The following is a 25,371-nucleotide window of genomic DNA, read 5'->3' on the forward strand; positions in this document are numbered from 1 at the left end:
ATGCTCTACACATGTCAACCATCAACTATTATAAATAGGTCTCTGGTATTAGCAAAAGACTTCTCTGGTTATAATTATTTGCATGACTGGAAAAAATGAACAGTAGGGGTTTTAGCTTTGGTGGATGAGAAAAAGTGTCAGATGCTAAGTGCAAATAGCCCTGGGCTGGGAATGTGGAGATCATCTTAATTCTGCCTCAAACTGTACCACTGAAGGTATAATCACCAGGCCTCTGGGCCTTGATTTCTTCAGTTTTCTTTCTTCCCTATTTGTATACTTTTATTTCCCTTTCTTGTCTTATTGCATTAGTTAGGATTTCTTGTATGATATTGAAAAGCAGTAATGCGAGAGTTCATCCCTGCCTTGTCCCTGATCTGAAAGGGAAAGCTTCTAGTATATCGCCATTAAGTATAATGTTAATTGTAGTTTTTTGTAAATGTTCTTTACCAAGTTGGAGGCATTCTCCTCTATTCCTTGTTTGCTAAGAAGTTTTATCATGAATTGATGTTCAGTTTTCTCAAATGCTTTTTCTGTATCTATTGATATAATCGTGTGATTTTTCTTTTTTAGACTGTTGGTGTGATAAATTATATTAATTGATTTTTTTTTTTTTTAAGAGACAGGGTCTTGCTCTGTCACCAGACTGAAGTGCAGTGGCATGATCATAGCTCACTGCAGCCTTGAACTCAGGCTTAAGTGATCCTCCCACCTCAGCCTCCTGAGTGTCTAGTATTACAAGTGTGTTTCACCATGCCTGGCTATTTATTTTCTGTAGGGATGGAGAATCGATATGTTGCTCAGGCTGGTCTCAAACTCCTGACCTCAAGTGATCCTCTTGCCTCAGCCTCCTGAAGCTCTGGGATTACAGATATGAGCCACCATACTTGGACTACATTAATTTCATTTTTTATTTATTTTATTTTTATTTATTTATTTATTTTGAGACAGAGTCTTGCTTAGTCGCCCAGGCTGGAGTGCAATGGCGCGATCTCGGCTCACTGTAAGCTCCGCCTCCCGGGTTCACGCCATTCTCCTGCCTCAGCCTCCCGAGTAGCTGGGACTACAGGCGCCCGCCGCCTCGCCCGGCTAATTTTTTGCATTTTTTTTTTAGTAGAGACGGGGTTTCACCGTGTTAGCCAGGATGGTCTCGATCTCCTGACCTCGTGATCCGCCCGCCTCGGCCTCCCAAAGTGCAGGGATTACAGGCGTGAGCCACCGCGCCCGGCCTCATTTTTTATTTTTAAGACAGAATCTCACTCCGTTGCCCAGGCTGGAGTGCAGTGGTGCAATCTCAGCTCACTGCAACTTCTGCCTCCTGGGTTCAAGCAGTCCATCTGCCTCAGCATCCCCAGTAGCTGGGATTGGAGGCATGTGCCACCACGCCTGGCTAATTTTTGTATTTATAGTAGAGATGGGGTTTCACCATGTTGGTCAGGCTGGTCTCAAACTCCTCACCTCAAGTAATCTGCCCTCCTTGCCCCACTTTGGGAAGTGCTGGGATTACAGGTGTAAACCACCACACCTGGCCATACATTAATTGATTTTTGATTGCTGATCTAGCTTTGCATCCTGGAATAAAGCCCACTTGGTTGTAGTGTGCAATTCTATTTATATATGATTGGATTCGAATTGCTAATATTTTGTTGAAGATTTTTTTTCACGTACGTTCATGAGAAGATTTCTTCAGTTTTAGGATAAGAAGTTTTGTACCAAATCAGCTTTATTGTCCTTTCTAATGCTAGAATTTTGTGAGTCTAGGAAGGAGTTATTATTTCATTTTAAATACCTCACTGTGGTAGATACTAAATAAATATTTGCTAAGTTGAATGGAATCTGCTGACTTTATCTTTGGAATGTAGATGATCTGGTTTTATAATATTGAACTGTAACAAGATAGAAAACAAGTGATGATTTTTGAGATTAAAAATAAGGCATAAAATTCAAAGCCAGAGATATACGATGGATTAGTTTGCTAAGCTGCCATAACGAAGTACCATGAGCTGGGTGGCCTAAACAACTGACATTTATCATCTCATAGTTCTGGAGGGTAGAAGCCCGGCAAGAATGATTTCTTCTAGGAACTCTGAGGGAGAATGCATTGCTTGACTTTCTTCTGGCTTCCGGTAGTTTAAGGGCAGTCTTTGGTGCACCTTTGCTTCAGTTGCATTGCCCCAGTCTCTGCCTTCACCTTCACATGGTGGTGTGTGTGTATGTGTGTGTGTATGTCTAGGCCCAAATTTCCTTTTTATGAGTCCACCAGTGACAATGAACTAGGGGCCCACCCTACGCTAGTATGACCTCATCTTAACTAGCTACATCTGCAATGTCTATTTCTTCTCTCTCTCTCTCTTTTTTTGAAATGGAGTTTCACTCTTGTTGCCCAGGCTGGAGTGCAGTGGCGCAATCTTGCTCCATGCAACCTCTGCCTCCTGGGTTCAAGTGATTCTCCTATCTCAGCCTCCCAAATAGCTGAGATTACAGGTGCTCGCCACCACACCCAGCTAATTTTTGTGTTTTTAGTAGAGATGGGGCTTCACCATGTTGGCCAGGCTGGTCTCGAACTCCTGACCTCAGGTGATCTGCCCACCTCAGCCTCCCAAAGTGCTGGGATTACAGGCATGAGCCGCTGCACCCAGCTGCAACATCTATGTCCAAATAAGGTTGACTTCTGAAGTACTGGGGGGTTAGGACTGTAACATATGAATTTGGGGGACACAATTCAATTCATAGTGGGTGGATTATTCTGTCCTTTCAGTGTAACTACCTGTCTATCCTTTCTTTTCTTCCATTAAATGTTACTGTGCCATACGGGTGGATGGACAACAGACAGACAATGTTATGAGGAATTGTCTTTATAGAGAGAATGTTCACATTAAGTAACCTAAGCGGCTACTTAATAGTTCATAGCGGTTAACCTTTGATTCTGCAGGTTACTTGTAGCTGGCATTGACTTCATACATGTCAACAGTTTGTTTCTGTGTCTTGTTTCTATGTCTTTCCATTTTTTCCCCTTATTGTTCCTCTTATCTTGTTCTTCCTAGCTCTGTTCTATCCCCTCAGATCCACTTAATTTGCCTTTCCCTGAACATTTCACAGTAGCTAGTTCTGCCACCAGATGGTGTGCAAGGATTAGGAAAACAATTGAAATATGTTGGTCAAAGTCTTTTCAACATTTGATTTCAGGAAAAAGGCTGACATGACAGGCCTACCTGAGATTCTGAGATTGACAGCAGGCCCCAAATGACATTCTGAGATTGTGTAGATACAATTTTTTATTTAAATTTTCCTCTCATTTATCACAGAAACCTGAGCCGGCAATCTTGAGGGAAAAAGAAACCTGTAACATTTGATGTATATATATAAATGAGAGACTTTGATCTCAGAACAGATTTGACAATAATATTAGGCTGAGATACAGAAGCAAGGTTCTTGGGTCAGAGGACCACTTCCTCAATAGGTAGTCTCAGAAGCCACAGAAAGGAGAAATCTCTTGAGCCAAGCAAAGCTGTAGAGTGTTAGTGTGATGAGGGACTCCAGCCATCATCTGATTCAGCGGCCTCAAATGCGGCCTGCAGCCAAAGGGAGCTTGCAGACCATATCCACACACAGTGTGCTTTGTTTAGCTTGAACAAGGTTTTATTTTATTTTTTATTTATTTATTTTTTTGAGACAGAGTTTCGCTCTTTTGCCCAGGCTGGAGTGTAGTGGTGGGATCTCGGCTCACTGCAACCTCCGCCCCCTGGGTTCACGTGATTCTTCTGCCTCAGCCTCCCGAGTAGTTGGGATTATAGGCACCTGCCTATAACCATAGCTGGATAGTTTTTGTATTTTTAGTAGAGACGAGGTTTCGCCATGTTGGCCAGGCTGGTCTCGAACTCTTGACCTCAGGTGATCCACCTGCCTCAGCCTCCTAAAGTGCTGGGATTACAGGCAAGAGCCATGTCCAGCCTGAACAAGGTTTTATTATTACTAATTGACAACGTTAAGACAACCCCAATATTTCACCTAATCATCCAGATTTCAGGCTTTTGGGAAAAGATTGTGAAGACTCAGCAACAGTGATTGACATGTTTTTCTTGGCCACACTTGACTATGGCAGAGTTGCGGCTGTGTCTTTCGTTGGAGCTTGTGATTCATAGTTGCTGCTCTCTCCTCCACCCCCTATTGTATGATGCTGAACCTTTACCCTTATTTAATATGTTACCTGCCTCTGCCCAGCCCGTGAAAGGCATCTGGGTATGTGACCTGGCTCTCCTATTTCTTGGATGAAGACATGAGGTCTGGAGAGAGAGACGAGGGGAGTTGGTTCAGGCCACACCTGCCTTCTGATCCACCCTAACTGGTGCTATGTATGCACCTAGAAACCGGTGGGAAAAGAGTGGAAGTGATTCACCTTAGAGGAGTGATGCAGCACAAGTAAGGAGTCAGCAGGGAAGGTGAAAACTCAAAATCCAAAATTCTGCTGCTGCCACTCAATTATAGAAAAAGAAGTTAGAGGACCAGGCGCCGTGGCTCATGCCTGTAATCCCAGGACTTTGGGAGGCCAAGGTGGGTGGATCACCTGAGGTCAGGAGTTCGAGATCAGCCTGGCCAATGTGGTGAAGCCCAGTCTCTACTAAAACTACAAAAATTAGCTGGGCGCAGTGGCGGGCACCTGTAATCCCAGCTACTCGGGGGGCTGAGGCAGGAGAATCGCTTGAAACCGGGACATTGGAGGATGCAGTGAGCTGAGATTGCGCCACTGCACTCCAGCCTAGGTGACAAGAATGAAACTCCATCTCAAGAAAAAAAAAAAAAAAAAAAGGATGCTAGAAGAATACACATCCATAAGTGAAAAAATGGGGAACCCTGAAGTAAACACCTTATAGGGAACTTGAATAAATGCATAATCAGAAGACCATTGGTCAGCGTTCAAGCGAAAGAAAGGAACTCCAGATTACTCACCTCTAAGTACATCCCTGCTGTTTCTGGGATAAACTTATTATTTAAATAATAATAATGGAAAGGTGATTGATGAGACCAGGCGATTAAGGAGACAAGGCAAGTAAGTCAGCTAGACAGCAAATAGTTTGTTGTTTCCCAAGAATGTCCTTCTGGGTGCCTGTGAAATGGCTGTCAGAGGCTCTTTCCATCAGAACGTGGAAACTGTTAGAGAAATAAATAATGGGGTAGTAATGGGATGATTCTGAAAGGGGAAGCATAGGTTGTTTTTGCCTGCCTTGATGAAGATAAATGGGAATGTGAGGTGCTGACCCCTGGATAATTTATTTTTTATTAATTAAATTTTTTTTTTTTTTTTGAGACGGAGTCTCTCTGTGTTGCCCAGGCTGGAGTGCAATGGTGCGATCTTGGTTCACTGCATCCTCCACCTCCAGGGTTCAAGTGATTCTCCTGCCTCAGCCTCCCAAGTAGCTGGGATTACAGATGCCTGCCACCACGTCCGGCTAATTTTTGTATTTTTGGTAGAGATGGACTTTCGCCATATTGGCCAGGCTGGTCTCGAACTCCTGACCTCAGGTGATCTGCCCGCCTCAGCCACCCAAAGTGCTGGGATTACAGGCATGAGCCACCGTGACCCGCCTGGGTAATTTATTAACGATTACAGACATTACTGAATACTCATTCTTTGCCAGACTCTACACTATAGAGGTTGACATGTGTAATATCGTTTCGTTCTCCCAGCATCACTGAGGTCCTTACCGTTGTTTTTCCTATTTTGTTGATGAGGAGACTGGAAAGATCAGGTAACTTTTTTCACATCGACTTAGCTCATAAATGACAGAGGCAGGATTTAAATACAAGCTCTCAAGCTACTGATTACCAAAGTTTTCCCACTTAACCAAGCTACTCCACTGCCTCCCAGCACCCTCTGCCTGGCCTAGTGATAAATGCCCAGTGGGCCCTGGACAAAATCCGAAAGCAGTGATTGAGTTATACCATTTTGGCCAGATGGCATGCAACAAGCTTGAAAAAACTAATATTTAAATTTGTGGAATGTAACAAATTTGTTTCAAAGGGTCACTAAAATAGACTGGCAGATGTCAGTGAATCTTCATCCTAAGAACATGTGTAAAAGGTATCTGGGAAACTTCCATCTGGCAAATCTTATTTCTACCCAGAGCATGCTGGTAAAATCTATACTAAGGGTATATCACGAAAGACTTCAGCAGATGGCCTTTTTAAATTAAAAATTTTTTTTTTTTTAAATTTTTGAGACAGAGTTTCACTCTTGTTGCCCAGGCTGGAGTGCATTGCTGCAATCTTGGCTCATCGCAACCTCTGCCTCCCGGGTTCAAGCGATTCTCCTGCCTCAGCCTGAGTAGCTGGGATTACAGGCATGAGCCATCACGCCTGGCTAATTTTATATTTTTAGTATAGATGGGGTTTCCACATGTTGGTCAGGCTGTTCTCAAACTCCTGACCTCAGGTGATCCGCCCACCTTGGAAGTGGTGGGATTACCGGAGTGAGCCACCGTGCCCTGCTTACAGATGGCCTTTCTAGGGAGAAGGCAGCTCGGCTTGTGGAAGAGGGAACTGGATTTGGCTGGAGCCCTTTGAGAAGGTGAATATGCCATGCTGCTGAAGAAACAGTGAACATCCCTCCTTTCCACTTTCAGAAAGCCCCTCTGATGGGGGTTCAGACGCAAGGGAGAGGGTTGAGAGGGAGTAGCCTTGGAAAGATAGTCTTGTGGCTTTCAGAGTGCGCTTAGAGGAAGGACATCAGGATAATTGTTTTAAAGGCTCATCCCAACATGCAAAGGTAAACCGTGGAGCCCTGGAGGAATGAGTGTTCAGATGAGTCGTGTGTAACATTTTTATAATTGATCTAGCAGAAAGAAGAGGGCAGCTGGGTCTCTTGGTTTGCAGATGCTATTAGGCGCTTCTGGCCAGAGAACTGTTAAACCTGTCAGGATAAAGCTGCCAGAAGATGTGGCAAATACAAGCGCTAATTGAGTTTATCGTATCTGGAGAAAAGTAATTCAAGTTGTAAGTTTCTGATACCCAATAAAACCCTGGGCTTTTTAAAGGAGGGCTTTCTCAAGAAAACCATAGGAGGGACTGACTCCTGGATAATTTATTTTATTTTATATTTTATTTGGTTTTATTTTTTTTGAGACGGAGTCCCTCTGTGTCACACAGACTGGAGTGCAGTGGTGCGATAGTCTTAGTGTTATAGGGGTTAGTTGTAGGGGTTAGTGTTCTCTAACCCTTATAGAAAAGCCAAAGCACTTCTCTACCCAGAATATTAATAGAGGGCTAGTTGCTATTTCTCAAAATTTAAGAGTTCCACCAATATGTGAGTCCTCATTCTGAACAAGAAGTGGAGTTAGGCATGATTCAGGAAGAAAAATGCAAAATGATAAGGGAATTAAGAAACCTATGGTAGGAAAAAAAGCTCAAGAGGTGAAACCTCTTTAATCCAAAGTTGATAGCTGAGGATCATATGTAGTAACTTACTAAAACACAAAGGATAAACACAGAATCAGTAAAAACTATCAATCCTTTCTACTTAAAACTTGTAGACTGAACACAGTGGCTCACGTCTGTAATCCCAGCACTTTGGGAGGCCAAGGCAGGAGGATCACCTGAGGTCAGGAGTCGAGACGAGTCTGGCCAACATGGTGAAACACCATCTTAAAAACAAAACAAAACAAAACAAAAAAATGTATTAGGTGGTGGTGGGAAAAGGGGAGATGTTGGTCAAAGGGTACAAAGTTTTAGTTAGGTTGAATAGGTTCTGGGGATTTAATGTACATCTTGGTGACTGTAGTTAATAATAATGTATTATATACTTGAGCATGCCTCACAGATCATCCTATCACCTAGGTATTAAGCCCAGCATCCATTAGCTATTCTTCTGGATGCTCTCCCTCCTCCCACCCCCACTCCCCATTGTTCCCCCCATGTGTCCATGTGTTCTCATCATTCAGCTCCCACTTCTAAGTGAGAACATGCAGTACTTGGTTTTTTGTTTCTGCATTCGTTTGCTGAGGATAATGGCTTCCAGCTCCACTATGTCCCTGCAAAGGACATAATCTCATTCCTTTTTATGGCTGCATAGTATTCCATGCTGTGTATGTACCACATTTTCTTAGTCCAGTCTGTCATGGATGGGCATTTAGGTTGACTCCATGTCTTTGCTATAGTGAATGGTGCTGCAATAAATGTACACAGGCATGTATCTTTATAATATAATGATTTATATTCCTTTGGATATATACCCAGTAATGGAGTTGCTCAATCAAATGGTATTTCTGCCTGTAGGACTTTGAGGGATTGCAACACCGTCTTCCATAATGTTTGAACTAATTTACACCCCCACCAACAGTGTAAAAGTGTTCCTTTTCCTTCACAACCTCATCAGCATCTGTTGGTTTTTGACTTTTTAGTAATGACCATTCTGACTGGTGTGAGGTGGTATCTCGTTGTGATTTTGATTTGCTTTTCTCGAATGATTAGTGATGTTGAGCTTTTTTTTTTTTTTCATGTTTGTTGGCTGCATGTATGTCTTCTTTTGACAAATGTCTGTTCATGTCCTTTGCCCACTTTTTAGTGGGTTTTTTTTTCTTGTAAATTTGTTTAAGTTCCTTGTAGATGCTGGATATTAGACCTTTGTCAGATGAATAGATTGCAGAAATTTTCTCCCATTCTATAGGATGTCTGTCTACTCTGATGACAGTTTCTTTTGCTGTGCAGAAACTCTTTAAGTAGATGCCACTTGTCAATTTTTGCTTTTGTTGCAATTGCTTTTGGCATTTTCGTCATGAAATCTGCTCGTGACTATGTCCTGAATGGTATTGCCTAGCTTTTCTTCTATGGTTTCTGTAGTTTTGGTTTTACATTTAAGTATTTAATCCATCTTGAGTTGATTTTTTTATATGGTATAAGGAAGGAGCACAGTTTCAATCTTCTGCATATGGCTAGTCAGTTCTCCCAGCACCATTTATTAAATAGGAAGTCCTTTCCTCATTGCTTATTTTTGTCAGGTTTGTAGAAGATCAGATGGTTGTAAGTGTGAGGTCTTACTTCTGAGTTTTCTATTCTGTTCCACGGTCAATGTGTCTGTTCTTGTACCAGTACCATGCTGTTTTGGTTACTGTAGTATTGTAATATAGTTTGAAGTAGTATAATAGCCTCAAAGTAGTAGCCTTGTAGTATAGTTTGGGTAGCGTAATGCCTCCAGCTTTGTTCTTTTTGCTTAGGATTGTCTTGGCTATTTGTGCTCTTTTCTGGTTCCATATGAATTTTAAAATATTTTTTTCTGATTCTGTGAATAATGTCAATGGTAGTTTAATGGGAATAGCATTGAATCTGTATATTGCTTTGTGCAATATGGTCATTTTCATGATATTGATTCTTTCTGTCCATGAGCATGGAATGTTTTTCCATTTGTTTGTGTCATCTCTGATTTCTTTGAGCAGTGGTTTTTGTTAGCTATATTCTTAGGTATTTTATTCCTTTTGTGGCAATTGTAAATGGGAATCCATTCATGAGTTGGCCCTTAGCTTGCCTATTGTTGGTGTATAGGAATGCTAGTGATTTTTGCACATTCATTTTTGTATCCTGAGACTTTGCTAAAGTTGCTTATTAGCTTAAGATGCTTTCAGGCTGAGATGATAAGATTTTCTGAATATAGGATCATATCATCTGCAAATAAAGATAGTTTGACTTCCTCTCTTCCTATCTGAATATGCTTTATTTCTTTCTCTTGCTTGATTGCCCTGACCAGAACTTCCAATACTATGTGGAATAAGAGTAGTGAGAGAGGGCATCCTTATCGTGTGCTGGTTTTCAAGAAGAATGTTTCCAGCTTTTGCCTGTTCAGTATGATATTGGCTTTTGTCACAAATGGCTCTTATTATTTTGAGGTATGTTCCTTCAGTATCTAGTTTATTGAGAGTTTTTAACATGGAGGGATGTTGAATTTTATCAAAGGGCTTTTCTGCATCTATTGAGATAATCATGTGATTTTTGTCTTCATATCTGTTTATGTGATGAATCACATTTATTGATCTGTGTATGCTGAACGAACCTTGCATCCTGGGGATGAAGCCAACTTGATCATGGTGGATAAGCTTTTTGATGTGCTGCTGGATTTGGTTTGCCAGTATTTTGTTGAGGGTTTTTGCATTGATGTTCATCAAGGATATTGGCCTGAAGTGTTTTTTTTGTTGTTGTTGTTGTTGTTGTCTCTCTGCCAGATTTTGGTTTTAAGATGATGTTGGCCTCATGAATGAGTTAGGAGAAGTCCCTCCTTTTCAGTGTTGTGGAATATTTTCAGTAGGAACGATCCCAGTTCTTTGTACCTCTGGTAGAATTCAGCTGTGAATTCATCTGATCCTGGGCTTTTCTTGGTTGATAGGCTATTTGTTACTGTCTCAACTTCAGAACAAGTTACTGGTCTATTGGTCTATTCAGGGATCAAATTTCTTTCTTGTTCAGTCTTGGGAGGGTGTATGTGTCCAGGAATTTATCCATCTCTTCTAGATTTTCTAGTTTATGTGTATAGAGGTGTTTTTGTGTTCTATGATGGTTAGTTGTATTTCTGTGGGGTCAGTGATAATATCCCTCTTATCATATCTGATTGTGATTAACTGAATCTTGAAAGTAGATCTTAAATGTTGTCACAACACACACACACAGATTTTAACTATGTGAGGTGATGGATATGCTAATTAGCTTGATTGTGGTAATCACTTTATAATGTATATGTATAAAAATCACATTTTATACCATAAATATATACTATCTTTCAGGACATATATTAAAGTGTATTACTCCACGTACAGGCCAGTAGACTCATGACATCCTTATTCTATGAACCTGTACAGGCTGAAAAAAAACTGTATTAGGTAGAATCAAATGATTGCTGGGCGTGGAGGTCGTGCCTGTAATCTCAGCACTTTGGGAGACCAAGGCAGGTGAATCACTTGAGGTCAGGAGTTTGAGACCAGCCTGGCCAACATGGCAAAACCTCATCTCTACTGAAAATACAAAAAAAATTAGCCAGGCATGGTGGCAGGTGCCTGTAATCCCAGCTACTTAGGAGGCTGAGGTAGGAGAATTGCTTGAACCTGGAAGCGGAGGTTGCAGTGAGCTGAGATCATGCCACTGCACTCCAGCCTGGGCAACAGAGCAAGACTCTGTCTCAAAAAAAAAAAAAAAAAAGGAAAGACTGGAGGCAATTTCTTTTCTTTGTATTTTTAGTCTTTGCATGTGTCAAAATGTCATGTCTCTTGATTGATAATTTGGCTGGATGTAGACTTCTCATCTTTCAGCATCTATTATTGCAGGTTCTGGTTTCTGATCCATTGCATGTAAACTGTCTTCCTGGAATCTCAGGCTACTCTCTTTGTCATGGTTGTTCTGAAGTTTCATGTTGATGTGTTTCTAAAATTCATTGTGCTGCACACTTGATGAGCTTTTTAAAATCTGAAGTCTCATCTACTTAGTTCTGGAAAAAATTTTGAATTATTTCTTTGGTATTTTCTTCTTCTCCATTATCTGTGCTCCATCTTTCTAGATATCATTACACCTTCTTGTTCGATTGCCTATAGTTTTTTTTTATTTTTTAAAATTTTATTATTATTTTTTTAAGACAGAGTCTTGCACTATCACCTAGGCTGAAGTGGAGTGGCATGATCACGGCTCACTGCAACTGCTGCCTCCCAGGCTTAAGCAATCCTCCTACCTCAACCTGAGTAACTGGGACCATAGGCATGTGCCACCATGCCTGGCTTTTTTTTTTTTTTTTTTTTTTGAGACAGATTTTGTCATGTTGACCCAGGCTGGCCTTGAACTCCTGGTCCCAAGTGATCCACCCACCTTGGCCTCTCAAAGTGCCAGGATTGTAGGCATGAGTCACCACACCCAGCACCCCCTCTATAGTTTTATATATTCCATTAATTTCCCATCTATTAAAAATTATTTTTGAAGGATGGGATCTCACTATATTTTCCAGCCTGGCCTTGAATTCCTGGGCTCAAGTGATCCTCCTGCTTCAGCCTCTGGAGTAGCTGGGACTACAGGCATTCCACTGTGCCCAGCTTACATCTATTGTTTGAGGGGGTCCAGTTTATTGGAGATAACTTTGACTTTATTTTGGTTATCATAGTTTTTGACTTTTAAGAACTTTTTCTTATCTCTTTTTAAAAAAGGAAACTCTGTTTTATTAACATAGGAACATCATCTTTTAACCATCTCTGAGTATATTGTGTGTGTGTGTGTTTGTATATAGCAATTTGTTCAGCTCTGTGATTTGTTACTGTATCTGGTGGGTTTTTTTTTTTGTTTGTTTTCTATTTGTTCTTTTCTGTCTCTTTCTTGTCACAGGCTGTTTTCAAATGCCTGGGACTCTTGTCATCTACTCATATTTAGAAGCAGGGTGCTTAAATGCTGACAGGCAGTTCTGAGGGCGTAGACAGGTTGACTGGAGTCTTCATTGTTAGAACCTAAGGTCTTTTCTCTGCCATTTAGTGGCTTCAGGGAAGAATCATTCAGTCTCTTGAACTAAGAGATGGGTTTTTCTGTACAACAAAGCTAGAGATGGAGGTTCAGAAACCTTACATATACAGCTTTTCAGGCTCTGAATTAGGTTTAGGATCCAGGAGGATTGCAGACATCTGTAAATCTCTCTCTCTCTCTCTTTTTTTTTTTTTTTTTTTTTTTTTGAGACAGAGTCTTGCTCTGTCACCCAGGCTGGAGTGCAGTGGTGCAACCTTGGCTCACTGCAACCTCTGCCTCCCAGGTTCAAGCAATTCTCCTCCCTCAGCCTCCCAAGTAGCTGGGATTACAGGCATGTGCCACCATGCCCAGCTAATTTTTGTATTTTTAGTAGAATTGAGGTGTCACCATGTTGGCCAGACTGGTCTTGAATTCCTTACCTCAGGGGATCTGCCCGCCTCGGTCTCCCAAAGTGCTGGGGTTATAGGTGTGAACCACTGCACCCAGCCAAGTATCTCTTCTTAAGGGCAAAGATGATGTAAGTCCTTTGAGTGGGGATGTAAGCCTTAAGTATATAAGAACTGTGGCAATCCAGCCTGGTGCAGTGGCGCATGCCTGTAATCCCAGCACTTTGAGAGGCCCAGGTGGGTGGATCACTTGAGGTCAGGAGTTCGAGACCAGCCTGGCCAATGTGGTGAAACCCTATCTCTACTAAAAATACAAAAATGAGCCAGGCATGGTGGCACATGTCTATAATCCCAACTACTCAGGAGGCTGAGGCACGGCACGAGGATCACTTGAACCCGGGAGGTGGAGGTTGCAGCGAGCCAAGATCACACCACTGTGCTCCAGCCTGGGCGACAGAGTGAGACTCCATCTCGAAAAAAGAACTGTGGCATTTACACTGGAGCTTCTCAGATTAGGTAATGCCTTGCTTTGTGTGAACAGTGTCAGCAGCCCTGCTTGGGAGGCTACTGACTCTGGGGGCCAGAGCAAGCTGTGCTAAGAGGTTCTCCAACTGCATGGAGTTCCTAAATTTCTGTACCCTTGGATAAAGCAATTGGAAACTTATTGTGTGGTATAGTTTGTGTGTGTGTGTGTGTGTGTTGCATATGCATGTGCATTTTCACTTAACTGTAGTCCCTAGAAATCTGCATGTGGCACATGTCAGTTACTCGACAGGGAGACTTTCAGCCCTTCTCCCTTCTTTCAGAACTCTGCCTTATCCCTTGTATTCTAGGGACATGATGCCCCCAAGTGTTGATCTCAGGCATTCTCTGGGGAGACATATCTGGTTTCTCTTGGGAATTCACCCTTTCAGTGACAACTTCCCCTATTTTGCCAACTCTGTTATCTCATTTCTTTCTCTATCTTCCAAAGTTTGGTTGAAGATTTCTGTCAACCTTCTTAGCTCAGGAACACCTTTCTCTCTCAAATGAAGACATATGCCTTTGCACACTCTGAAGGGTTAAGACCCAGGAGTGTTGCAGATGTCTACAAATATTTCTTCTTGTATTCATCCGTCCTTGCATTGCTGTAAAGAAATACCCGAGACTGGGTAATTTATAAAGAAAACAGGTTTAAGTGGCCCACGGTTCTGAAGCCTGTATAGGAAGCATAGTGGCTTCTGCTTCTGGGGAGGCCTGAGGAAACTTACAATCATGGTTGAAGGCAAAGGGGCAGCAGCACCTCACATGGCTGGGGCAGAAAGAAGAGAGAGGGGGGAGTTGCCACACACTTTTAAACAACCAGATCTCACAATAACTCACTCACTGACTCTCATGTGAACAGCATCAAGGAGATGGTGCTAACCCATTCATGAGAACTCTAGATCCTCATGATCCAGTCACCTCCCACTAGGCCCCATCTCCAACACTGGGGATTACAATTTGACATGAGTTTAGTGGGGACACAGATCCAAACCATATCACTTCTTTTTTTTTTTTTTTTTTTCGAGACAGGGTCTCACTTTGTCACCCAGGCTGGAGGGCAGTGGCATGATCTCAGCTCACTTCAGCCTCTACCCCCTGGGTTCAAGTGATCCTCCTGCCGTCGTAGTCCCCCAAGTAGTTGGGACTACAACTGCACCACCATGCCTGGCTAATTTTTGTATCTTTGGTAGAGATTATGGGGTTTCACCATGTTGCCCAGGCTGGTTTTGAACTCTTGAACTCAAGTGATCTGCTCACCTTGGCCTCCCAAAGTGCTAGAATTATAGGCATGAGCCACCACGCCTGGCCTTCTTCTTCTTCTTTTTTTTAAATTTAATACTTTTTTTTGTAGTGACACAGAGTTTCACTATGTTGCCTAGGCTAGTCTTGAACTCCTGACCTCAAGCAATCTTCCTGTCTCAGCTTCCCAAAGTGCTGGGGTTATGTGCAGGAGCCACCATCCCTGGATTGTTTTATTATGTTGATTACAATCTACTAAGTTTGTTTTGTAACCCACTGGATTGCACCTGTTGTAAAAACAAGGCTCTAGTTAATGTGAATGAAACCTAAACTGCAGGTTCACACTTTCCTGCCCTTTCACTTTCTTTAGTTTATTGCCAGAATTAAATGATGTTGCTTTGAAATTAGAGAAAAATAGTTATTAGGGCTCCTCCATCTTAACAAGGCAACAATGATCATTTTTAAATGATCCTTACCTATGACTGTTTTCCCTATGCATATGTAATTGCCATCTTAGTTGTGTAGCTAGGAGATACTTTGGTTACACAGTTCATACATTTCTTAAGACTTAATTTTTTTAGAGCAGTATTAAGTTCATGACAAAATTGAGTGGAAGGTACAAGATATCTCATATAGCTCCTGTCCCAACACATGTGGAGTCTCTCCTGTTATCAACTGGAGTGGTATACCTGTTGCAACTGATGAGCCTACACCGACTCCTCTCTGTAGTTAATTTGTTTTTTGTTTTGTAATTTCAACTTTTATTTTAGATTCAGGGAGTACAGTGTGAGCTTGTTACATGTAGAGTTCATTGTTGGTGTTGGACATTCTATCGGTTTGGATAAATTTATAATGACATGGATCCTCCATTATAGTATCATACTGAGTATTTGCACTCCCCTAAAATCCTCTGTCCTCCACCTGTCCGTCCCTCCCCGACACACTGCCACAACCACTGGCAGCCACACAGTCTGCAATTCTTTTCTCCATTACCACAGGGTCACCTGAGTAGTGTACTATCTCTTTGAGCTAAAGTTTTATTTGTTGAAAGAACTTTGGCATTTACTTAGTATTAGACCTTCCGATAGAATGTTGACTGATTTTTATTGAACTCATGGATATTCTTTTTATTAAGCACTTTTTTTCTAACTACAGAATCATACATATGAATTTTGGAAAATACAGACAAGTACAAAGAAGAAAATAACATTTACAATTTCACTGTTGTAAGATAACCACTGTAACAATTTAGTGTATTTCTTTCATGTAATTTTTTTTGCAAGAATACTTTTACATTTTTGCTCTACTACACACACAATATAATCTTTTTTATTTTTATTTTTTTGAGATGGAGTTTTGGTCTTATTGCCCAGCCTGGAGTGCAGTGGCGTGATCTCATCTCACTGCAGCCTCTGCCTCCCGGGTTCAAGCAATTCTCCTGCCTCAGCCTCCTGAGTAGCTGGGATTACAGGCACCCGACACCACACCTGGCTAATTTTTTGTATTTTTAGTAGAGATAGAGTTTCGTCATGTTGGCCAGGCTGGTCTCGAACTCCTGACCTCAAGTGATCCGCCCACCTCGGCCTCCCAAAGTGCTGGCATTACAGGTATGAGCCATCGCGCCTCGCCATCTTTTTAAAACAACATTGTATCATAAGCATTCTTACTTTGTTGAAATTATTTGGTAAATATCATTTAAACTCTATTATTGGATATTTAGGCATTTTTTAGTTTGTTTTTGTATGCTAATATAAAGAAGTGTAGTAAACATCTAATGCCTCAATATTTGCATTTTAGGGCACATTCTTAAGAAATATTTTATTTATTAATTATTATTATTATTATTATTATTATTATTATTATTTTGGTAGAGATACAGTCTCCGTATGTCGCCCAAGCTGGTCTTGAACTCCTGGGCCCAAGTGATCTTCCCGCCTTGGCCTCCCAAAGTGTTGGGATTACAAGCATGAGCCACCACACCTGGCCAAAGACAGATTTTAAAAGCAGAATTACTGAGACCGAAGATACGGGCACTTCTCTTGACACTTACTGCTGAGTCACTTTTCAGGAGAGTTGGAGGTCTGGGCGGGGAGTGATTGTTTTTTAAAGATGAGAGAGACTTGGGTTATTCAGCATTTGCAGGTGAGGGGCACAGCCTGGCAGTGGGGGAGTGACGATGCCGTGCTCTCCAAGAGGTAGGTGAGGGTTGAAAGCCAGGATGTGAGAAGCGTTTTGCTCTGATGCAGGAAGAAAATACATCGTGTTGGGGAGTGGGTGTGAGAAGTCTGTGCACACAGTGATACAAGTGTGGGAGGAGCCAAAGGAGTCCCCAGAATGACTTTTATCCTCTCAGAGTCAGGGAGTGAGGATGGAGACTGGGAATATGGGGGCATGGTGGTGATATGAAATGACCCACGTGGGGGATCAAAGGGGAAGATGCTTGGAAGTCCTTTGCATTGAGAGGTACGTGGAGGGTCTCCGAGTACCACAGGAGATTCAGCCGAGCTTGGTCATCAGACCTTAACAGTGGCACCAATTTGCAAAGCCCTGTTTGGTTTTTCTCAGGGGTGTCTAGTGACCTCCATGTAGAAGTAAAGGTGAGGGTGGATGGGCTGATTGGGTTTGGGAATTTGCAGAGTGGTTGTAGATGCAGGAAAAAGGACTGAGGAAGTGAAGATCAGAGCAGTGGCATTAAGTGATGTGTCATTATCTGGGCCACCGGAGGACGGCCTCTCAGGTTGATGGAACCTGTGTAAGAGCACAGATTGCTGTAAATAAGGTGGTAATAGCCCCTATATATAGTGTAACAGCCTTCAGAACCATGGGCCAATCACAGCCTGAGTATTTGTCTGAGCAGCTTAGGTCCTGAGATAGGAGCTAGTCCTGAAAGGCTGGTGTTTGGAGTGTGACAATGCTGGGGACAGGGCAAGGTCTCTCTTCTTAGAAGCTGGCTGTGGGTCCATTTCATGGATCCAGGTCAAGAGCAGGGAGATGTGAACCAAAGCTGCTACTGGAAGCCTTCAGTGTTCCTCTTCGCCTAGAAGGAAAATGCCGACACCGGCCAGAGCGCGGACTCAGCAGACTGGTGCTGCTCCGCTCCGTGCTTCCCTCAGAGGACTACCAGTGTCCCCCAGAACATGCTTCAGAAAGAGATTAGAAAACGCCCAGAGAAGTTTGCGTTCTGAGTCTAAATGAGAATTTGGGGCTGTGCCCAATTAGGTCAAGGATTGCTCTAGTAGACACTCTGAGGACAAAGAAAGCTGGAATCACCTGATGTCTTTGGGTTTGAAGGATAATCTGTTAACAAGTGAGACCTCTCAAGATGGCGGCTGACAGAAGTTGCCCCTTTGGAGGTGGGGATGGAGGTCTTGGTGGGACCAGCTGCCCACTTGGTGCCAAGCATGTGAGTCAAGTGTAAGAAGTCAGCACGCCTCATTGGATGTTACAGCTGTTGCTGAAGTTGGTGTCTCTTGGGAGAGTCCCTCCATTGTTCCTTTTGTCCCAACAATATTATTGAAAGGGAATGCTGGAGTGTTGTTTTCCGAAGTCAGATGCACTTGTTTATGACATCTACTTGCATTTAAGTTGGCTCTTGGCAAATACTGAAAAAGTCTTCCCATGCCTTTTTTTCTGCTCTCAAGCGAATACTAATCAAAAATGGTATTTTTTTAAATTAACCTTTTGAAGAGTATTATTCAAATACGCCCTGAATGACTAAACTGATAAATTGGATAAAATTAATTGCTGGAGGTGATGAACTCTTGTGAATCATTACAATTCACTCTTCCAGTTTGTTCAAGCTACCTCATTAAATCTGGAGAGGTGACAGACGCGACAACACAAGCCCAGTTCTCAAGCAGAGCAGAACTTGAGAGGGCTAAATCTCCGAACACTGCCTCAGGCAATGCAATTATTGGATAAGTTTGAATCTATTGCTGTTTTTTAGTTTGGAATGCATATTTGCATTTTATATGGGCTTAATGGATGTATTATTTTCCTGATCATCTTTTCTCCTTGAATTTGTTGTTAGAATGAAACATTGCTCTTTGTTTGTTGTTCTACCTTGTTGATTCTTGCTTAAGAAGGCAGGCATCTGATCCTGAGATAAGTTTGCACTACAGACCAACTAGAAAAGCATCCATTATTAAACCCAGCAATAGTTACACCTCTCAATAGAACTTCCAACGTTGATCTAGGTGCCCGGGATTAAAAGTAACATTTAGTCTATGGAGAATTCCCAGAGGATGCTCAACGATGATGATTATGAGATCTGAAAATACAACCAATAAAGAGAAGACATAAAACCTGGCTTATTTTGTCTGGAAGGAAAAGGCTAAAAGAAGACTTAATGGCGGCTGGGCGCAGTGGCTCACGCCTGTAATCCCAGCACTTTGGGAGGCCGAGGCAGGCCAATCACATGAGGTCAGGAGTTCAAGACCAGCCTGGCCAACATGGTGAAACCCCATCTCTACTAAAAATACAAAAATTAGCTGGGCGTGGTGATGGGTGCCTGTAATCCCAGCCACTCCGGGGGGCTAGGCAAGAGGATCACTTGAGCCTAGGAAGAGGAGGTTGCAGTGATCCAAGATTGTGCCACTGCCCTCCAGCCTGGGTGACAGAGTGAGACTCTGTCTCAAAAAAAAAAAAAAAAAAAAAAAAAAAAAAAAAAAACTTAAATCCGTGAAGTCAGTTAAGCTTCCAAAGATACTTGATACATTCTCCTTTTATATGATCTATGGATAAAATCAGGGAAAACTGGTTTAAATTATAACAAGAGATTTAGGTTAGATGGCAGAAGAAAAATTTCAAGGAGGAAATGCAAGAGAACACCAGGCAAATGTGTGGACTTCATTTTCCCAGTAAAAACGGAACTGTTCACTAGGCATTGGATTGAATAATCTTACTCACCGTGATGATGCAATGCTGAGCCTTATTCTCTTGTGATCATATAACCATTCTATTTTATGCCCTTAGAATGTCAGTCACTTTTATGATCTCTTCTTGGAAGCAAAAATACCCTTCTCAATACAATTCTCAGAAGGTAGTGTTTGATTATTGAATTTGATTATTATTATTATTTTAGATAGATATGGAGTCTTACTATGTTTCCCAGGCTACTCTCAAACTCCTGGGCTCAAGCAATCCTCCTTCCTCAGCCTTCCAAAGTGCCAGGATTACAGGTGTGAGGCACCACACCTGGCCAAGATTGTTGAATTGTTTATACCTGTGTTGTAGTGAAACAGATACTAAAAAAAAAAAAAAAAATGCTGTGTTAAAATTCCAGACTGAAGGTGATTTTTCTTAAAGCCGCTGATGAGGAGGGTTTTTAAATTGGTTTCTCATAACCTGTGATGTCTTGGGCCTCATATCATTATTATGATGGATGTTTCTTTTCTAAGATTACCTATTCACTATTCACAATAGAAAGTGAATAGAAAGACATGGACCCACCCATCAATGGTGGAATGGATAAAGAAAACATGGTAATATACGTATATATCATGGAATACTATGCAGCCTAAAAAAGAACAAAATCACGTCCTTTGCAGCAACATGGATGCAGCTGGAGGCCATTATCCTAAGGGAATTAACACAGTAACAGAAAATCAAATATTGCATGTTCTCACAAGCAGGAGCTAAACACTGGATACTTATGAACATAAAGATGGTAGCAATACACACTGGGGACTTCCAAAAGGGGAAAAAAGGGAGTGGGGCAAGGGCTAAGAAACTAACTTAAGTACTATACTCAGTGCCTGGTTGACAGGTTCAGTTGTACCCGAAACTTCAGCATCACACAATATACCCATGTAACAAATGCACACATGTACTCGCTGAATCTAACACAAAAATTGAAATTATTTAAAAATTAATTTGTAGTTACCAGAAAAAAAAGAGATGAATTATTAAGAACCTCAAGCTGGGCATGGTGGTTCATGCCTGTAATCACAACACTCTGGGAGACGGAGGCGGGGGGATTGCTTGAGCCTAGGAGTTTGAGACCAGTCTGGGCAACATAGGGAGACCTCGTTTCTACAACAAAATTTAAAAAGTATTAGCTGGGCATGGTGGCACATGCCTGTAATTCCAGAACTTTGGCAGGCCAAGGTAGGGGGAATCACTTGAACCTGGGAGGCTGAGGCTGCAGTGAGCTATGATCATGCCACTGCACTCCAAAAGAAGACCTCATATTCTGTAGGCTTGAGTTTGAGACCAGTCTGGACAACATAGGGAGACCTCGTCTCTACAAAAAAAAAAAAATATATATATATATATCTATATATATATCTATATATGTGTGTGTGTGTGTGTGTGTGTATGTGTGTGTATGTATGTGTGTGTGTGTATGATGTGTGTGTGTGTGTGTATTAGCCAGGCATGGTGGTGCATGCCTGTGGTCCCAGCTACTGGGGAGGCTGAGGTGGGAGAATCGCCTGAGCCTGGGAGGTTGAGGCTGCAGTGAGCTATGCTCATGCCACTACACTTCAAAAGAAGAAGACCTCAAATTCTGTAGACTGAGGGAGTGGGGGCAGTTAGGGGAAGATCTGAGTAAAAAGCATGGTTTCATTTGACCCTCAGATATCACCACCTAGTGAATTGTAATGGTTTATGTCACAACATTTAGGCCTCAGCCTTTTCAATAGAGTTGAATCTTTTTTTTTTTTTTCGAGACAGAGTTTCGCTCTTGTTGCCTAGGCTGGAGTGCAGTAGTGTGATCTTAGCTCATTGTAACCTCTACCTCCCAGATTCAAGCAATTCTCCTGCCTCAGCCTCCAAGTAGCTGGGACTACAGGCATGTGCCACCACATCCAGCTAATTTTGTATTTTTAGTAGAGACGGGGTTTCTCCATGTTGGTCAGGCTGGTCTCGAACTCCTGACCTCAGGTGATCCACCCACTTCGGCCTCCCAAAGTGCTGGGATTATAGTCGTGAGCCACCGCACCCAGCCTGAAGTTTAAGCTTTTATCTGTAAAATGTTTTCTTAAAATCTAATAATTTTTTGTTCTCAGTATATATAATTTCCTTCATTATATAATTAACTGAAACAATGCACTTTATTTTTTAAAAACAAAACAACTGAACAAAATAAATTATGATTCTAAACCTGATCTTCTGATACCGTGGATTGAGAACGCTTAATTTTCATAAAATAAAGATTAGGCCATCTGACAATTTCCAAAAATTAAATATACCATACCTGCAAGGGTTTTTTAAAATTTCTTTTTAAGAAAACATTCTACCAGAGCCTTAAAAAATTTAGTGATGGTGTCTCACTGTGTTGCTCAGGCTTGTCGCAAACTCTTGGGCTCAAGTGATTATCCCGCCTTGGCCTCCCAAAGTGCTGGGATTACAGGTGTGAGCCACCAAGTGCTGTACCTTCCAAGGTTTTGAAGTAAATTTCCAGATGTTCTAATGTCTTCTGCTTATTTAAACCTTTTAAAATTCATCACCATCATTTCAAATACACATTTTGAAACTTATTTGAAAATAAAATCAGGTTGTTCCCTGGTGTAGCCAATACACTGTCTAAATTGTTAGGAGTCTATGGTGATGCCAAAGACAATTGCAACTTGAGATGGTTGATTCTGAAGCTCTCAGCCAAGTAACATGCAAAGTGGAGAAAAGAGCTTACATTTAAGGCTGGATGCAGTGGCTCATGCCTGCGATTCCAGCATTTTGGGAGGCTGAGATGGGCGGATCACCTGACACCAGAAGTTCGAGACCAGCCTGTCCAACATGGTGAAACCCCGACTTTACTAAAAACACAAAAAATTTAGCTGAGCATGGTGGTATGCACATGTAATCTCAGTTACTTGGGAGACTGAGGCATGAAAATCGTTTGAACCTGGGAGGTGGAAATTGCAGTGAGTCGAGATCATGCCACTGCACTCCAGCCTGAGTGACAAAGCAAGACTCTGTCTCAAAAAAAAAAAAAAAAAAAAAAAAAAAAAGCTTACATTTAAGACAGCGTCTCACTTTCTCTTGCCCCTTGCTTCAGCCTCACTTCCTTTTCTTCTCCCCTTTATTTCTATGTTATCATTATGTTTCCATAGTTAAATATGGTGCTGGAATGTAATTTGTAAAGTAAACCCTTCTATTGCCTTAACATTTTTTTTCGTCTTGTAAAGGAAGAAATTAATGTTTTAAAAACAGAAGTACTACTACTTTCTTGATGTATTTTTCCCTATATGTGTTTATAACACTTAAAAAGAATTAAAATAAGGCCAGGTGCAGTGGCTCATGCCTGTAATCCCAGCATTTTGGGAGGCTGAGGCAGGGTGATCACCTGAGGTCAGGAGTTCGAGACCAGCCTGGCCAACATGGTGAAACCCCGTCTCTACTAAAAATACAAAAATTAGCTGGGCATGGAGGTGGGGGCGCCTGTAATTCCAGCTACTCAGGAGGCTTTGCAGGAGCATTGCTTGAACCCAGGAGGTGGAGGTTGCAGTGAGCCGAGATTGCGCCACTGCACTCCAGCCTGGGCAGCAGAGCGAGACTCTATCTCCATCTTAAAAAAGAAAAAAAAAAGAATTAAAATAAAAAATTTAGTTTTCTCCTTTAATAAAAGTAAGCTACGTCTGTGATATACACATTTCTTTTTTCTCTGGTGGGTTAAATATAATTTGCCAGATGAGATAGCTTCCATGCTGATAAGTGTTTTTTCGTCTGTTCAGAATTATCTTTCTATGTAAATCCATCACTGAATTTCAGTGTCTTTGCAGAACGGCAGAATGACTTGGTTGATCAGGTTCTGTTTTTTGTGTGCTTTGTTTGTTCTAGATACATTTCATATTGCTCTTCAGTCGACAAGGGAAATTACGGCTACAGAAATGGTACATCACTCTGCCTGACAAAGAGAGGAAGAAGATCACCCGGGAAATTGTTCAGATTATTCTCTCCCGTGGTCACAGGACAAGCAGTTTTGTTGACTGGAAGGAACTAAAACTTGTTTATAAAAGGTGTGAGTAACTTTTTGAGAGCTCAGTTTCTCAGTCTTGCTTTGGTTTGTTCTAATCCTGAACATTTTAGATTGCTATATAGCAATTCCATCACTTACTGAAATCTTTGAAGGCTGGAGCCCAGATATTTGTACCAATAGACTAACTAGAAAATAACTCTCATTTTATTGAAAGAAATTCTAGGTGCCAGGATTCAGGATTCTAGGTAAATAAACTACACCTTGATAGTGCATGCATGCATTTAAGAAAAGTGGTATGAAAACCTGTTACATTCCCGGCATTGTTCTTTTTGAATTTTTTGGAGATGGAATCTCACTCTGTCACCCAGGCTGGAGTGCAATGGCATGATCTCGGCTCACTGCAACTTCTACCTCCTGGGTTCAAGCGATTCTCTTGCCTCAGCCTCCCAAGTAGCTGGGATTGCAGGCATCTGCCACTATGCCTGACTAATTTTTGTATTTTAAGAGAGATGGGGTTTCACCATGTTGGCCAGGCTGGTCTGGAACTCCTGTGCTCAGGTGATCCACCTGCCTCGGCCTCCCAAAGCACTGGGATTACAAGTGTTAGCTATCATGCCCGGCCATTCCTGGCATTGTTCTAATGGCTGTAAATACATCAGTGAACAAGACAGATGACATTCCTGCTGTCATGTAGTATACATATTTGTTAAGTAACCAAATAAAATATTTTCAGAAATGGGGTTGTGTTCGGTGGGACAGCTCTTATTATGCCTATTACTTGAATTTGTAATGAGTACATTGAGGACACAGAGTTTTAGTAGTCAGTTCCCAGTCACAGTAATTGAGTGTTAATTGCTAGAGCCAGGCTTCAAATCCAGATCTTTTTGGCTTTAAAGCCTGCGTATTCTTTTTACCATACCTGCTTGCCACGGCAAGACCATTACTAGAAAGGACCCACCATAGGTGAGAGAACTAAGCCTGAGAGGTAACATGATTTTGCCCTTGGAGACCCAGGTAATTGATGCCTAAGCCAGGAACAGAACACAGCTAACTTGACCTTGTATGCAACACCCCACTGCAACTCCTGGAAGGAGTTATGCTCCTTAGATATGCTCTTGCAAAGGGTGTCTATAAAACTCATTGGGAAAAACAGAGGTAACCTTCACAGACTGATATTCAATGGACTGAATTACCAGCAAGTGCCTGCAAAGCTCCATCTGCTGGGCCCAAGGTTGGAGTCTGACAAGTTGAGGAGGGAGGCCCACACAGAATGACTGAAGTCCATTGTGAAGCGGGAGAGTGGGGAGCGTGGGCTCCTGACAGCCCTGGTCAGGGCTTTCTATTTTACAAAAAACAATTGACAAGCTGGAGAGGGGTGTGACGACACCCTGATTACCAGGGGTGAAAGGATACTGTCCTCCTGATAATAGCTCTTCAAGGTACAATTTTGTTGACAGCCTTTCATGCATAATTAACGGAAGTAATCCAACCCCCACAGCATTTTCATATTTTCTGATTTATATTTCAGGAGGCTATTGGGGGTGATGAATAATGATTTCATTCTTGGATGAGGAGAGGCTCGGGGGGGAGGAGGTGACTTTACATATTCACGGGAAAAACTGTCTCCAGGTTGCTTAATGTATCGTCATATTTTCCTTTTGTTATTTTTCATTTCAAGGTATGCTAGTTTATATTTTTGCTGTGCAATAGAAAATCAGGACAATGAGCTCTTGACGCTAGAGATTGTGCATCGTTACGTGGAGCTGCTGGACAAATATTTTGGAAATGTAAGTGTTGTCCTTGTCGGTTAGGATTAGCTACAGTCCCCATCTCAGC

The 25,371-nt window shown here is 41.9% G+C and overlaps 2 protein-coding genes across 3 annotated transcripts in view; both read left to right on the top strand.

The window, feature by feature from the left end:
• Positions 1 to 25,371, top strand: part of SCG2 (secretogranin II) — a 468,897-nt gene that overhangs the window by 255,387 nt on the left and 188,139 nt on the right. The gene's annotated exons all lie outside the window — the stretch shown is intronic.
• Positions 1 to 25,371, top strand: part of AP1S3 (adaptor related protein complex 1 subunit sigma 3) — an 80,133-nt gene that overhangs the window by 35,260 nt on the left and 19,502 nt on the right. Inside the window, exons 2-3 of the mRNA XM_050752175.1 lie at positions 23,397 to 23,575; positions 25,214 to 25,322. Of these exons, the coding sequence (XP_050608132.1) occupies positions 23,397 to 23,575; positions 25,214 to 25,322 (288 nt within the window). The remainder of the gene's footprint in view (positions 1 to 23,396; positions 23,576 to 25,213; positions 25,323 to 25,371) is intronic.

This window comes from Macaca thibetana, chromosome 12 (assembly GCF_024542745.1).
Source record: "Macaca thibetana thibetana isolate TM-01 chromosome 12, ASM2454274v1, whole genome shotgun sequence".
Lineage (NCBI taxonomy): Eukaryota > Metazoa > Chordata > Mammalia > Primates > Cercopithecidae > Macaca > Macaca thibetana.